A 15,963-nucleotide genomic window follows, 5' to 3' on the forward strand; every position below is an offset into this window, starting at 1 on the left:
GGTTTCTTAGATCTGTAAGATTTGTGTGTCATTCATTTCCTGTATTTTTCCTTTTGATTTTTAGTATCTGCAACAGCATTTTACAAGGCACAACCTGTAATTGAGTTCGTATGTGAAGTTTTGGATTTCAAAAGTATTGAAGAACAACAGAAACCTCTGACAGATTCCCAAAGGGTTAAGTTTACCAAAGAAATTAAAGGTAAGAAAGTTGAAGGAAACAAACATGATTGTCTGTGTGGAACAAATATTGAGAGTTTCAGAAGGCTACTTTATAGTAAATTGTCTCCAATCATGCAATAGAATGTGGTTGTTAATGAATTGGTCATTCAGTTTGGAAGGAATTTAAACTAGGGCTGTAAGGAGATCAACATTCTTGCTGTCGACCAAACTGGTTTTGATTGATGCATATTTTAAATGGACTTGATTTTCCTCAAGATTTGTAATTCCTGTGGGCTTCTGCATGTATGAATGTTATGACCCACTTGTATAAAAGCATATTCAGTTTTCACTCCTGCTTAAGCATGTGTGGAGGGCTTTGTTTTGAAACATTCTTAAGGCACAACAGCTGGGCTCCTTCCTTGCTGGCAGGCAGCAAAAGGAGAGGTCTCCAGGCACTGTCCAAATGTGGTCATTGCCTGGTGGTGTGGATTGGGGCCTACTTAAAGTGCCAGGTGCTAGTAAAGGATCAGTGAGCCCTGGCAGCCCATCACACTCAAGTTATTTAATGATTAAATTTTGTTCAGCTTACATTAACCCAAGTCAAAGGCTTTGGGTTTTTTTTTAAACAGGTATTTCAAATAGAACCATTTCCCCTATTAATTTTCGAATATGTACTAGTAAATTTTCTAGGAAACAAAACTGAGTTCTTATGCTCCTAAATCATTAGGTCTGAAGGTGGAAATCACTCACTGCGGGCAAATGAAGAGAAAATACCGAGTATGCAATGTTACCAGACGACCAGCAAGTCACCAAACGTAATATTTGCTTTTTGATTTTTCTGCAATTACTTAAGAATTGTTACTTCCTCTGTACTTATTTGATGCAGCACCTTCTTTCGTGCTCATTGTCTATAAACCTTCCATGGATATATGACAAGATTGAGAACTTGAAGAAGTTACTTTGAGTTGGTGACATCCCTTGTTAAATATTGCCTCTTCTAATGCCAGAAAAAGCAGCTTCCTTGAGGCTTTGCATGTCCCTTTTGTTCCAGACCCTTCTAGGCTGATTTAATTTTGCTCCTTCAGGTTTTATTCTGATGTTGGAAGCTTGTATAAATCTTCTTTCAGATAGTCAGTGAAAAACATGGTAGGAGCTTCAATTATGACATATTCAAAGAAGCCGAATACATTATCTGGGTAATGTTTTCTGATTTAAGGATAATTATAACTGCTGTGTTTTATCTTCAAAGGGTGATTGAAACTCTATTAGAAACCTAACGTGGTTTGACTGTAGCCAGTGAACGTAGAAACAGTGAAAGTGCCTTTTGTGGCTTCCTGTAGGCACTTAGCCTCTGGGAGCTGGAAACGGCAAAGCGTTTAAGTATTATGACTATATAGTGTCTGGAGGCTGATGTGAGCCCCTGTAAAGTTGCATTGTGGGACAGTTTGTGAAATCACTAACTTGCATTTCCCTCCTCACATTTGACTTTCCGTAGATTCCCGCTTCAGCAGGAGAGTGGACAGACCGTTGAATGCACTGTAGCTCAATACTTTAAAGATAGGCACAAGCTGGTTTTACGATACCCTCATCTTCCATGTTTACAAGTTGGACAGGAGCAGAAACACACATATCTCCCTCTAGAGGCAAGTCATTGCTCTTCTGTGTAGGAGGGTCGGCCTTACTCTATATTTCTAACAGGTCCCCCGTCCCCCATTGTTGGAAGTAGTTTAGTTGAAAGGTTGATATGTTTTTATTTATTTAAAGTATGTTAACCTTGCTCTTTAACCAAAGAAGACTTTCAGACCAGGCTTACGGTGGGAAAAGGCATCACACACACATGCACTGAATTGGGAGGAAGGAGGAAATATCTAAGCTCACATACAAGTTCTTAGTTACAAGTTCTTTAATGGCCGGCTTGAGTAGAAAAGCTGTTTCCTATCGGCTGCCATTTCCCTCCATATTAGGGGGGAATAAAACCCATGCCAAAAGTGCTTATAGAGCCTATTCAGTGGAAAGTTGCTTCCTTTATCCAGACCAGCTCTGATCTTATGGCATTGGCCAAGTGAAGAGATGGCTCGATGGGGATATTGGGCGTGCAGTGGCTTCTCATTCCCTCAAATGACCTGGTGTAGTGCATGTTTGTAAACACCTAGAAGATAATGGGACTCTATTATGCCTTTTGGGGATTGCTTCGCATGAAGGCACAATGTATGTTTTGGGGTTGTTTGTTTAGATCTGATTTATCTGAGGCCCAATCAAATGTTTGTTGGTACTGCCAAAGATTAGTAGGTTTGAACTTGACCAGTTCCTTCAATGGGATATCACTCGAATCCCAGTGTAATAACAGTTTCTAACATCCTCATATCACTGTCTATCTTGTTAGTTTTAAGGTTCCATAATATTCTTTGCTATTTTACAGAGTAATATGTCTGTTCCCCTGGATATTAAAAAAAACAACTAATTTGTGTTTGGTCTTTGTACAGGTATGCAACATAGTGGCAGGACAGCGGTGTATAAAGAAGCTGACAGACAATCAAACTTCCACTATGATAAGAGCAACTGCTAGATCAGCACCTGACCGTCAAGAAGAGATTAGTAAACTGGTGAGTCCTCTTCCTCTGTCCCTGGGATTGGGGTGTAGCTTGACCATATAACACTGGTCCTGAAAGAACTTCATTGGCTCCCAGTACGTTTCCGAGCACAATTCAGAGTGTTGGTGCTGATCTTTAAAGCCGTAAACGGCCTTGGTGCAGTATATCAGAAGGAGCTTCTCCACCCGCATCGCTCAGCCCAGACACTGAGGTCCAGCTCTGAGGGCCTTCTGGCGGTTCCCTCACTGCGAGAAGTGAGGTTACAGGGGACCAGGCAGAGGACCTTTTCGGTAGTGGCGCCCGCCCTATGGAACGCCTTCCCACCAGATGTCAAGGAAATAAACAATTATCTGACTTTTAGAAGACATCTGAAGGCAGCCCTGTTTAGGGAAGTTTTTAATGCTTGATGTTTTATTGTGTTTTTAATATCCTGTTGGGAGCCACCCAGAGTTACTGGGGAGGCCTGGCCAGATGGGCGGGGCATAAGTAAATGATGATGATAATAATAACTGTATAGTGGTGTGCAAAAAGGAAACACAAATTCTGGTCTTGGCATAAATCATCTATGTCTGGTTCATTTACTAAACATAACACTGCCTCCCAGGTTCGGACTTTCAAAGAGCTTGATAACTTTTTAGCAAACAGTATGGAATATGGTAGAAAAGTGGAGCCGTGTAAGAGGGGCTGAAGGCCAGGGAACAATTAAGTGACGAAAAGCAGCAGGTATTCATATAACATTGTCCTTCAGACTCAGTTCTCAGAAACTGCTAATTCCCACTCTGTTTTCTGAGCCATATCCAGACAAATTCGATGTTTTGAATTGTATTTTAATGAAGGATTTGTCTCCTCATTGGTTTATCTTTCGTTTCTAGATGCGAAGTGCAAGTTTTAATACTGACCCTTTTGTTCGTGAATTTGGAATAATGGTGAAAGATGAAATGACGGATGTGACTGGGCGGGTCCTACAGCCTCCTTCAATTCTCTATGGAGGCAGGGTATGTAAACCAAGATCCTGTGGGATCTGCAGTGATCACACACACCCCACCCCTGGCTTGTATGTAAGGACGTTGAATAATGGTTAGTGCTGTACTTTGCCACAGTTTCAGATTTTACTGTGTGTGGCTTTCAGATGCTGCTGTGTGAATACTCTGAGTATCTACAGGAGGGTGGGTTACTCTCTTGTCCCCCTATTTCTTCCCAGTGGAGAGGTTTCAGTGCGGGGAATCTTTTGCACATACTTTTCTCTTGGAGTTGTTCCAGTGATACCGTAGACGATCTTGCAGTCTCAAATGGTGCCCTTTAGCATTTGGCCAAGAAAAATATGTATTGTCAATAGATGCAGTTACCCTGACAGTCGTTTCCGCTGATGTTACCAATATAGCTCGTGGATGTTGTAGATGTAGTTAGTTGTGTGCAGGGAAAAAGGATACAGAGATCGGAAGTCATGGTTTATTCTGGGTCTGGGATGCATTTACTCCTGGCCAAGGGGGAGACTGATCAAGATGCCTTGGTGTACCGTGGAAGACTTTCTTTTTTTAATGGTTTCCCCAGAATGTGTAGAGGCTTGCTATTTTGATACTGAGGTATTTAAAGCCATTGCAGCACAGAGCTATTTTGTGCAGTAAACCACTCACTACTATGTTTTCTCTCTCTTTCTAGAACAAAGCAATAGCTACACCAGTTCAAGGGGTTTGGGATATGAGGAACAAACAGTTTCACACTGGAATTGAAATCAAGGTCTGGGCAATTGCTTGCTTTGCTCCACAGCGCCAGTGCACTGAAGTCCACCTTAAGTAAGTTTGTTAGGGATCGAAGTCGTGATCAGGTAGTGATTTTGAATGTGTTCTCATAGCTTCTGAAAGTATTAAGCATGCCATTAGTTTTCTAAACGTAACGGCAGAACTATGCACTCCTTCAGAAATGTGAGAAATACAACTAATACAATTGAAGTATTGGGGAGCAGATATCTCTTACAAATGAATATAGTGGTACCTCGGGTTACAGATGCTTCAGGTTACAGACTCCGCTAACCCAGAAATAGTACCTTGGGTTGAGAACTTTGCTTCAGGATGAGAACAGAAATCTCATGGTGGCACAGTGGCAGTGGGAGGTCCCATTAGCTAAAGTGGTACCTCAGGTTACGAACAGTTTCAGGTTAAGGACGGACCTCCAGAACGAATTAAGTTCTTAACCCGAGGTACCACTGTATTCATTTACTTATTGGCAACTAAAAAATTGTCCAGTAGCACCTTAGAGACCAACTAAATTTGTTCTGGGTATAAGCTTTCGTGTGCATGCACACTTCTTCAGATACGTATTAGAAATGTTGCATACTTTTAAGGCTGGACGGTTGCATTTGGCCAGTGTGAAATGGGAACTGCAAAAATGTAAAGACCGCATCTGGGCACCATAATTTGGAAATGACTTCTGCTGGCTTCAGGGCTATTACTTCCAAGCATTTATGCATAGAATTGCAGCCTTAAAGTGTTTGGACATGGATTTGTCCCCTGCTTCTGAAACTGTAAGGTTCCATGTACTTTGGTAAATAAATACTAGTTTTATTTATAAACCACTCCAAATTTACTCCTGATAATAAACTGTCAGGAGAGTTTTGATCCCTGAAACCTAAAGTGCGCATTCGTATTTGGGAATATAGACACTGCTTATTTCCTTGGAGTGTATGTGCAGCTGCTTGCATGTAGGAGTGTAGCTGTTTTGCGAGGGAAAGGAATTGGCATGAATCTGCTTGGCAGCAGTATATAGGCCTGAGTGTTTAGAGGATTCCCCAAGGGTGGAAATAGAAGAGTTCTATAATCAGAAATATGGAAATTGCAGACTCTCAAGTGTCACTCAAGCCAACGAGGCTATATTGGTTTTAATGAGTGTCAAGTGCTGGTTCCATCCCTTTAAATGTGTGCCTTGATTCATTTTTATTCTTAGGTCCTTCACAGAACAACTGAGGAAGATATCACGAGATGCAGGAATGCCCATCCAGGGTCAGCCCTGTTTCTGTAAATATGCCCAGGGAGCAGATAGTGTGGAACCAATGTTCCGACATCTAAAAAACACTTACGCCGGATTGCAGCTCGTAGTAGTCATTCTGCCAGGAAAAACTCCAGTTTATGGTCAGTATATAGGGGTTACATTTGACTTACCTATTTAAATTTATTTAACTTTTATTGCCTTGGCATTTCATAGTGTTCTAGATGTTTCTGTACAGATTTCCTTTAATGCAGCAGCATACTGTTCCCAGAGGAACTGCCTGATGTAGTTCTCTAGTGTGCAGTGCAATACTGTTTGGCTTTGCACTTTTTTCTGAAGTAGTATGATAAGCATCAGGGGAAGAAAGCTTTGTGTTTATCTTGGCTGTGAGTCCTGGAAGAGCTGCTCCCTGTCTTGCAGGACATTTCACACCTGGCCGGGGAAGGTGGGGCCCTGGCTGACTCCAGCTTCAGTAATTGAGGCTGCTAAACAGACTCTTGAACTGAGGAATTAGGGGTTTTTTTAAAATGGGTTTTTGTTGCTGCTGTTGTTGATATTAATCTTTATATTTAGATCATCTTATGATTAAGTCAGGTGGAAATGGTTCAGTTTGGTTGTGTGCTTTTTGATGCGTTCTGCTTGTTGTTTATGACTAATTTTTGTTACCTTTGTAAGTATGTACTTTTTTCATGTGGTAAGCCGCCTTGAGCATAGATTTAAGTCTGGAAAGGCGGCATACAAATAATTTTGTATGTGTGTGTGGTATTTCACTTCTGTGTGTATGCTGCTGAGCAGTCTTTTTGTCAAGATCACCTAAGCACCAGAAGGCCATTCTATAAACGTTGTCAGAGACCTGCCTAATCATAATTTTGAAAGGCGAATAACAGCAATAGGCATACATGCTCATTAGTGTACAATAATTCTTTGAAATGAAACCCTCAGCATTATTTTAATCACATCTCATTTCATAGACTAATATATGTTATTTTACACATACCCCTTTTCCACAGAAAGTTGATAACATGGTGTATTTTACAGTTATATACAAGGCTTGTTTGTTTATTATAAGTGTTTATATACTATCCCAGTTTGGCTTGCAAAAAAAAAAAAAAAAGAGAGAGAGAGAGAGAGAGAGAGAGAGAGAGAGAGAGAGAGACGCAGCAAAACTGGTGAAATAACAGACAAAGACAGTACATCTTAAAGCAGCATCTGTAAAACAATGATAGGGAAAATAAAGATGTCTTTACCTGCTGTTGAAATATAATGATCGTACTCTCTAGGTGAGTCTCTTTGGAGAGAGCATCTAGAATCGGAGCACCATCATTACTGAGAAGCCCCACCCCAAGAACCGCCCCCCCCAACTTGTATTAGATGACAGGGACATCTGTAGAAAACACTCTGGTCTTCCTGATTTTAATGTATGGTTATTTTCATATCGAGAGATAGTCTGATAATCTTCTGTGCCAGAGTGACTTGACTGGATCTCTCTTTCACTTGGCAGCTGAGGTGAAGCGTGTTGGTGATACTGTGCTGGGCATGGCCACACAGTGTGTGCAGATGAAAAATGTGCAGAGAACGACGCCACAGACACTTTCCAATCTGTGCTTAAAGATCAATGTCAAACTGGGAGGAGTAAATAACATTTTACTGCCTCAGGGAAGGTAAGGGGTTTCCTGTCTGTAAACAATTGAGTAAGTAGACAGTTTATAAATGTGCACATCCAGTGCATCCTAATGTTCTGAGAAATAGCTATATTCAGTGCAGCATAGTTTTTTTTTTGTCCTGTAGGACTGCTTTTAAAAAAGGTTTATTTCCATGGCTAGATTTTAATTAACATATTATAGTGAGAACTAAAAACCTGGAATCTGATACACATAATGCTTGATTAATTCTGTAGCTGCAGGAGAGAGAGAGAGAGAGAGCGCAAAATGAAAGTTGCCTTGTTCATTGAATCCTGATGGCCAGGATAAAACAAATGAAAAATAATACATAGTTTAGACTTGAAAGAAATTTGCATCTTGCTGCATTGTGCTTGAGGGATTGCTAAGAGTTGCATTTATGATAAACATGCTAGGGTTGGGTGCGTCTCAAGCTGAAATAGTGGGATGGGGGGAGTAAAAAAACCCAAAACTGGGCACACATCTTTAGAGGCTGCAAAAATAAGTCCTGACTATATAAGCATATATATCTGGTGATGCCTCAAAGAGTGACTAAATGGGAAATGCCATTTTAAAGTTTGCCTGTTTGTTTTCCACTAATTAAGAGAAACATGCATTTGTGAACCAAAGTATAAGTCCCTTTCGTAAAGATAAGCAATCTTTTCTCCTTTGCCAAGTTTAAAACGGGGAGCAGCTGTTGAATAACAGGTCAATCAATGTTGGGGTGTGTGTAAAGGCTGTACATTGCATCCACATGTATTATTGGCATGTCTACAAATTTTGGTTGGCCTCAGTAGTTGCCCCACCCCAAATTGAGGAAAGGGCAGGTCTTGCCCTTGACATCATGCTGCATTCCAGAGGCACTTGGAAGCAGTCCAGATTCTTGCCACTTTGGAGTGCCTTTAGAAGCTCAGCACAAAGCCATTTCCCATTCTGCCTGTTTGGTAATGCCACTGTGGAACAAGAAAAGGTGGGCTTACCATAACGGTAAAGGTAAAGGTACCCCTGCCTGTACGGGCCACTCGTGTCCGACTCTAGGGTTGTGCGCTCATCTCACTCTATAGGTGCTGTCCGCAGACACTTCTGGGTCACGTGGCCAGCGTGACAAGCTGCATCTGGCGAGCCAGCGCAGCACACGAAATGCCGTTTACCTTCCCGCTAGTAAGCGGTCCCTATTTATCTACTTGGACCCGGGGGTGCTTTCGAACTGCTAAGTTGGCAGGCGCTGGGACCGAGCGACGGGAGCGCACCCCGCCGCGGGGATTTGAACCGCCGACCTTTCGATCGGCAAGTCCTAGGCGCTGAGGCCACAGCGCCACCCACGTCCCACAATATGGGCTTACCATACTGACTGTTAAACTTACTATGTGACTATTCGGTATCATTATTATTTTTTTCTTATCTAGGCCTCCAGTATTTCAGCAACCTGTAATTTTCCTGGGTGCAGATGTCACTCATCCACCAGCTGGAGATGGGAAAAAACCATCCATTGCTGCTGTGAGTAAACTGTGTATTGGTTACATCAAACATATCCCACCCCCCATACATAGAGTGTTTTTCAGTAGTTGCATTAGCAAGGGAGCAGTTCCTTTCTTCATGTACCTCCCAGTGGAACAAAACACTGTGGTGCCATCTCCTCTGTCTGGTCGGGGGCAGGTTTTTTTAAAGGTTTCATCTCGGAGCTGAAAAAAGACCCCTTGTAAAAAAGAAATAGATATGGAAGGTTAATGTTAAATTGGCAATATTATAAAGAAAATGCGGGAAAATAAGAAAAATGGATGATTGAGGGAGGTGCCGATGGAAGTTCAAAAAAACAGCAAACATGTAATTATGGTGGTACGAATTATTTGTAAAAGAAAAACTTAATAAAAATTTATATAAAAAAAAGAAAAGAAAAAAGACCCCTTCTTTCCCATGCATTTGTAGTGAGTGGCTGTAGACTCCGGGTCTGTTCCCTTCTGCTAGTTTAATCATATTTAGATGAGGTTTCTGTTTGCAAGCCAGGTAGTGAGAAATGGATATAATAATAATAATAATAATAATAATAATAATAATAATAATAATAATAATTTATTATTTGTACCCCACCCATCTGGCTGGGTTTCCCCAGCCACTCTGGGCGGCTTCCAACAAAGATGAAAAATACACAAAAATGTCACATATTAAAAACTTCCCTGAACAGGGCTGCCTTCAGATGTCTTCTGAATGTCAGGTAGTTGTTTATCGCTTTGACATCTGATGGGAGGGCATTCCACAGGGCGGGCGCCACTACCGAAAAGGCCCTCTGCCTGGTTCCCTGTAACTTGGCCTCTCGCAGTGAGGGAACCGCCAGAAGGCCCTCGGAGCTGGACCTCAGTGTCCGGGCAGAACGATGGGGATGGAGACGCTCCTTCAGGTATACTGGACCGAGGCCGTTTAGGACTTTAAAGGTCAGCACCAACACTTTGAATTGTGCTCAGAAACGTACTGGGAGCCAACGTACAATGGAGAATAATGACAGCAGTAGTCAATGCTTAGTCTGCTCCTAGTCCATTGTTCCTTCACTGAAAGGGAGCCCAACAAGGACTCACAAATGTGTCTTTTTTCTTGCCCCATGCAAATGATTCAGGTGAAGATGCAAGGTGAGACAAGAGTGCCTTGAGGTTCAATATCACATCCCTTGCTTGGTCACTGTGGGTTCTTTAAACCTGGATGTGAATTAGTGGCCAGCCCTTGTAGCTGAGTTAAGGATGCGACAGGCTTGTTGGGCTGGTATATGTACCTACTTCACGAAGACCCCTTAAATATCATATTACTCAGATAGGTTTCTCTGCATTCAATGCATCATAGTAGTATTACAGTTGCCTAAGTCCCCGAATTCTGGGATTTTTTTGAAAGGGAGAAAGAGAGATCTGCTTTTTCCATACCACAGAAATTTTATGCATGTCTGTCTTGTCTTCCCTGTTGACACTGTTAAGCTTCAGGATAGTTGCAGAGCCTCTGTTTCTTCTAGGCATGGAAGGAATAGAAAACCCCAATCTGCATGTTTTTTTGGGAAGGGGGGTGGGGAACCGTGCTGCTGGACAAACACCTGCCCCCCTCCTTGTAAGGATAGCCTAGCAGACTGATTGGAAGTTTACTTCAGTAAAATGCCACCTTCAGAACAATTAAAGATCTTGGAAGGCTTGCTTGGAAAAGGGATATGAGGTAACTCCTGTTTCTACCCCATATTCTTAAATGAACCAGCTCATTAAAACAACTCTCTTGTTCTCCAACAGGTTGTAGGTAGTATGGATGCCCACCCTAATCGATACTGTGCCACTGTGAGAGTCCAGCAGCACCGCCAAGAGATCATCCAAGACTTGGCTGCCATGGTCAGGGAGCTGCTCATTCAGTTCTACAAATCAACCCGATTCAAACCAACTCGGATTATTTTCTACAGAGATGGTGTTTCAGAGGGGCAATTCCAACAGGTTATCTCCCCCCCCCCACATACGCTTTTGATATTTACATTTTGCTGTGTTCTTTGTATATCATTGTTTTTGCATAGATGGCCTTTATAGATGCATGGTTATTTCTTACATTTGTATTTCCACCCTTCTTTGAAGGACTTTGGGGGTAGCCCCTTCCCCTCACAATAACTTTGTGAGGTAGTTTAGGCTGAGCAAGTGTGGCAGCTCCAAGGCTGTTGTCCAACACTCCATCAAAATGGTGGTTTCGTGTTGTGCTCTGAAGAAGTGGCAGAAGTCCCCATCCATAATGTTGCCTGGTGTGAGCCTTTTATTCTGCAGAAGACAACATGAGTCTCTCACTGCTTGTTTCTTCTCCTCTCTGGCAAGAGCCAGAGACTCGGGAAAGGGGGGAGGGGCTTAGTGCAGACCACAGATAATGGCTGACCACTGAGCCAAGGAATCTTGATCCCAGGCACACCTATTTGTAAGAATAAAAGTCACCGAGTGCCCCAGCACAAAAATCTTGAAATTATAATAGGATCAGTCCTTAACAGAGCTATTTGAATACGTAAAACCCGCAACTTGTGTTCATTCAGCTTTACATGTGTGGCTATTTTAAAAAATAATAAAAAGAAGAAAAAGGGGTTGAGAAGGTGTGGGGTTCCAGGAAAAATGACTTTGGCATTCCCATCCACCATTGAATCCAATGGGTTTTGCCTATTATGGCTTTAGGCACAATCACCAGAATTTTACCCCCTCGTAAGTTGTGGGCCTACTGTATTCTTGTTGCAGCTATGAGGGTATCTCCCTGGGGTTTGTATATGTATATGAAAGCTTTTTTAAAGCTGGGTTCTCAAAATTAGTTTGGGAGGGTACCCCAAACTCTTGTATAATGTTGCAATTGGACAGAAAGGGGCTGGGGGAATTTGCACATGAGAAGGGTGCAGGCAAGGTCCGTGGCCCTCGCTCTCTATCCATAAAACTTTCATTTCAGTGTTGTCTGAACCTTAGATTTAAAAGTCTATATGTGGCTGATTAACAGCACTGGAAAATGTGTTTGCCAAATGCTGCAGCATGCCTGGACCTATACAGGTTTTTATTATAATGTTGATCTTCCTCCAAGTTCTCAACAATCTCGTTTAATCTCATTAAGTGAAGAATGTAGGATAGGTCTTAAGATCACCTGTTCTGCTGCAGGGGAAATACCTGAAACAAGCTCTGAAAATGTAAACAGTCAGATTTTTTTTTTTAAATGCATTTTCCTACTAGTGTCTATGTGTTTGTGACATTTCAGAATGTTACATTTCCTGCACCCCCCCTTTTTTCCTGTAGGTCCTCCATCATGAATTGCTGGCTATCAGAGAAGCATGTATTAAGCTAGAAAAAGACTACCAGCCTGGAATCACATTCATTGTTGTGCAGAAAAGGCATCACACCAGACTCTTCTGTACAGACAAAAACGAAAGGGTGGGTATCACATTTTGTAAAGAGGCTGACAATAAGCAGCATCCTGCAGGTGTTGAAATAAGTAGCCCAGCCCCATCCAGCAGAAGCCGATCGTAAAAGAGAAACGCTCATCAACCATTTATACTGTAGCATCTAAACAGCCTTTTAAGCAAATGCACATTTGCTTGCTCCTTTATTGCAGCTTCATAGTACAGACGAGAAGAAACAAAAGCTTAAGTCTCATTATTTTTTGTTTGCACAGGTCGGGAAAAGCGGAAACATTCCAGCAGGTACAACAGTGGACACAAAAATCACCCACCCTTCAGAGTTTGACTTCTATCTGTGTAGTCATGCTGGTATTCAGGTATATTCTTAATGTGTCATCTCATTCTGTAGACCCATCCGTGTTATGACTATTCTGTCTCCTGTGTGTGTCCTAGATTTATTATTTATTCTTCCTTGTACCACATACCCTTAGTGTGGCAGCCCCTGTGCTCTGGAACTCCCTGCCTATTGATATTAGGCCGGTGCTTTCACTATGTACTGCTTTAGATGCCTGCTGAAAACCCCTGTTTCAGCAAGCCTGTCCAGATGCATCATTGAGTTACATTTGTTTTAAATGTTTTATTTTAAAACCATTGTTTTATGTATGTTTGTTTTTAATTGGTTTGTATATTTTAGTTATATTTCATATATAATTGAACGTGTGTACCACTTGGAAATTTTTATTTTATTTTTAGTAAGTGGATTATAAATTTTCAAAATAAATAAACGGTATATTATATGAGAATAAATTTAAAATTATGGAAAAAAAGGGGCTCATGAAATGTTTAGAAAGTATAAAAAGAAACATTTTAAAAAAAGAAATCTTGAAGGGATTCCATGTTACCATAGCAGCTGTTTTGTGATTGGTGCCTCCAGTACACTCAAAATCAAAATTCCAAAATGTGCCCACTGGTCCAAAAAGCTTGCGGCAACCCCTGAACTAGCAGTTCTGAATTGGTGCACACTCCAAAAGTGGGATGAACCAAGTTATCTTCACTTAATCTTTTTCTTATAGCCCAGCATGTGTCAAACCTCTTTTGAGCTTCCTGTGTCTTGGGCACCTCTCTGTGTCCAACAACAATAATAGGTTTGTACTAAGATTGGCCTGGTTTCATTTAACACTAAGCCGTGGCTTGTTTTAACAAACCACGAGTTAACCTAGAAATATCGCAAAGACGATCAAGCAAACCATGGCTTGGTTCTCCACAGCCTGGTTTGTTTTCCAGCTGCTCTTGCCTTGTGCCTTTGTAACTTGGTGATGGTCTGAGGTGAGGTGGCCAAATTCTGGTTATGAAAGTGTTCCAGGTTTGCACCTAACATGCCATAGCTAAAACAAACCAAGATTTGTTAGCCAACAACAAAGCATGGCTTTTCATATTGTGACTTGTTGGCAATAAACAAATCATAGTTAAGCTTCTGGGCAGGGTTTGAATGAAACTCATAGGTTCCTTCAAATGAAAGGAATTATTTCATATATATCTATGTATATATATATATATAGATATATTTTATATTTATTCATAGGATAGCTTATAGAAATTCAGTGTGGTGTGTTCAGTCTTGACTAGTGGAAGGAGAAAACCTCTGCTTCTTTGTGCTCTTTGCAGGGGACAAGCAGGCCATCTCATTACCACGTTCTCTGGGATGACAATCGTTTCTCTTCAGATGAGCTTCAAATCCTTACCTACCAACTGTGTCATACATATGTACGCTGTACTCGTTCTGTTTCAATCCCTGCACCAGCATACTATGCACATCTGGTTGCCTTCAGAGCCAGGTATCATCTGGTGGATAAAGAACATGATAGGTGAGCAACTTGTTTGGGACTGATGGAAATGGGCAGAGTGCAAGTCTGTGTGTAGATTGCCCGGAGGCTGTATAATTTGCTTCTCCTAGCTCCACGGCGTTTCCGTGTGCTGCTCTGGTTCGCCAGAAGCGGCTTAGTCATGCTGGCCACATGACCTGGAAGCTGTATGCCGGCTCCCTCGGCCAATAAAGCGAGATGAGCGCCGCAACCCCAGAGTCAGCCACGACTGGACCTAATGGTCAGGGGTCCCTTTACCATAACCTAGCTCCATGAAAGTATTTCCTAGCTCACTTTCTTGTGATTAATAATAACAACGAACCACAATTTTTATGTAGAGACATTCAAATTGTCATTCATCGTTATTAAAATGTATTCATTTATTGCTTATCTACCCAAAGGCCCACGAAGCAGTGAACAACAAATTAAATTAAAAATTAGATAAACATAAAATAAATCCAGATAAAAATCCATCAATCTAGGAAGATAATTGTATCTTCAAACAACCATGGCTAGGATAGTACTGAGAATAGATAATCAAATAACAGTGCGATCCTATACATAGCTTTCCAGAAGTAAGTACCAATGAGTAACTGAAACTTTTAAAAGGGGTTATATTATTTTGTGTGTATATGTGTATCTGTCCTTGCATCTTTGATTTCTGGGTCCTTTCACACTCAAACCTTGTTACGGTTTTGGGATGTCTCAAGTTTAGCAGTATTCCTACAGCAGATGTACCAGACCAAGAACCATTTTGTTTTAGCATAGTGAACTGGTGCTGATTGGAGATTTTTTGATTCTCTAGTTGGAGTTGCCTGTAATTTCCCCTTGCTCAGGGAAAAGAGTTTGGCTTAATAATGGGCCCTAAGTGTGCTAGATTTCTTGTAGAGTGCATGCTTTTTAATTTTTAAAAGATGCTCTGATACGAACTGAATACACTGTTTAGAAACATCAGAATTGCCTTGAGTGGAAAATTATTTCAGGGTAGATAAAGTGAGTTTTGTCTTTCCTCTCCCCCCTCTTATCTTCTAGTGCCGAAGGGAGTCATACGTCTGGTCAGAGCAATGGCAGAGATCATCAAGCACTTGCAAAAGCCGTTCAGGTTCATCAAGATACATTGCGCACCATGTACTTCGCTTGACATGTTGCAGTGCTTTAAGTAACTCAGTTCCAAGTTGGATTCACAGGAGACCAGCTGCACTTAGACCAACAGTTGCCCCAGCTACAGCGACAGCCAGCAATGAGTGATGCATCATAATTTTATTAGGTTTTAATTTTTAGTATTGTTTTTTCATTTGCAAGGAAGCCTTCCGTCCGGAATTTCAGACTTGATTGCAAACTGCAGACCTGTACAAAATTGCACAGCTATTAGAAGTTTGGATTTGCCAAAATCAGAAGCTGCTTGTCAGGAAGAAAGGAACAAAAAAGAAACAAATCAAAACCCACCTTTTGTAACTAAATCTAGAGCTGTGATCTCAGGGCTAAAAACAACACTTTTCATTTAGTTATGCCTTTCTACAGATATACTTGTTTGTAACTAATCTGAAAATACCCAATTAAGATCAGGCTTAATGGGTTGGTGAAAAACCTATGAATTTTGCTTTTATTCCTGAAAAGAAAATGAAGTGCTAATTCGGTGCCATTTAAATCCTCAGTCATTTTGGATGCATTCACAAATGGTTTAGTATTGAGATGCAAAAGGGGAGAATCTTGGTTTGCCCCTTGCTGTCTTCTAGATGAACAGTCTGTGGGGGTCTATGGGCAAAAAAGTATTTTTTGAAGTTCTTGAATGTCTCTCATTGTGCTGTTTTAAGTTTTTCGTAGAATGAATAATGGAATTATTTCAG

General features: G+C 41.2%; 1 protein-coding gene across 3 annotated transcripts in view; it reads left to right on the forward strand.

Annotated features, from left to right (window-relative positions):
* The window catches only part of AGO2 (argonaute RISC catalytic component 2), a 36,163-nt gene extending 20,405 nt beyond the window's left edge, over positions 1-15,758 (forward strand). For all 3 annotated transcript variants that reach the window (XM_053395212.1, XM_053395213.1, XM_053395214.1), the window contains exons 6-19: positions 65-199; positions 887-974; positions 1,655-1,802; positions 2,643-2,762; positions 3,623-3,745; positions 4,410-4,543; positions 5,691-5,875; positions 7,234-7,393; positions 8,797-8,887; positions 10,648-10,842; positions 12,154-12,288; positions 12,530-12,631; positions 13,920-14,119; positions 15,149-15,758. In XM_053395212.1, the coding sequence (XP_053251187.1) occupies positions 65-199; positions 887-974; positions 1,655-1,802; positions 2,643-2,762; positions 3,623-3,745; positions 4,410-4,543; positions 5,691-5,875; positions 7,234-7,393; positions 8,797-8,887; positions 10,648-10,842; positions 12,154-12,288; positions 12,530-12,631; positions 13,920-14,119; positions 15,149-15,257 (1,925 nt within the window). In that variant the 3' untranslated portion in view covers positions 15,258-15,758. The remainder of the gene's footprint in view (positions 1-64; positions 200-886; positions 975-1,654; positions 1,803-2,642; positions 2,763-3,622; positions 3,746-4,409; positions 4,544-5,690; positions 5,876-7,233; positions 7,394-8,796; positions 8,888-10,647; positions 10,843-12,153; positions 12,289-12,529; positions 12,632-13,919; positions 14,120-15,148) is intronic.
* The last annotated feature ends 205 nt before the right edge of the window (positions 15,759-15,963 follow it).

Source organism: Podarcis raffonei, chromosome 7 (assembly GCF_027172205.1).
Source record: "Podarcis raffonei isolate rPodRaf1 chromosome 7, rPodRaf1.pri, whole genome shotgun sequence".
Lineage (NCBI taxonomy): Eukaryota > Metazoa > Chordata > Lepidosauria > Squamata > Lacertidae > Podarcis > Podarcis raffonei.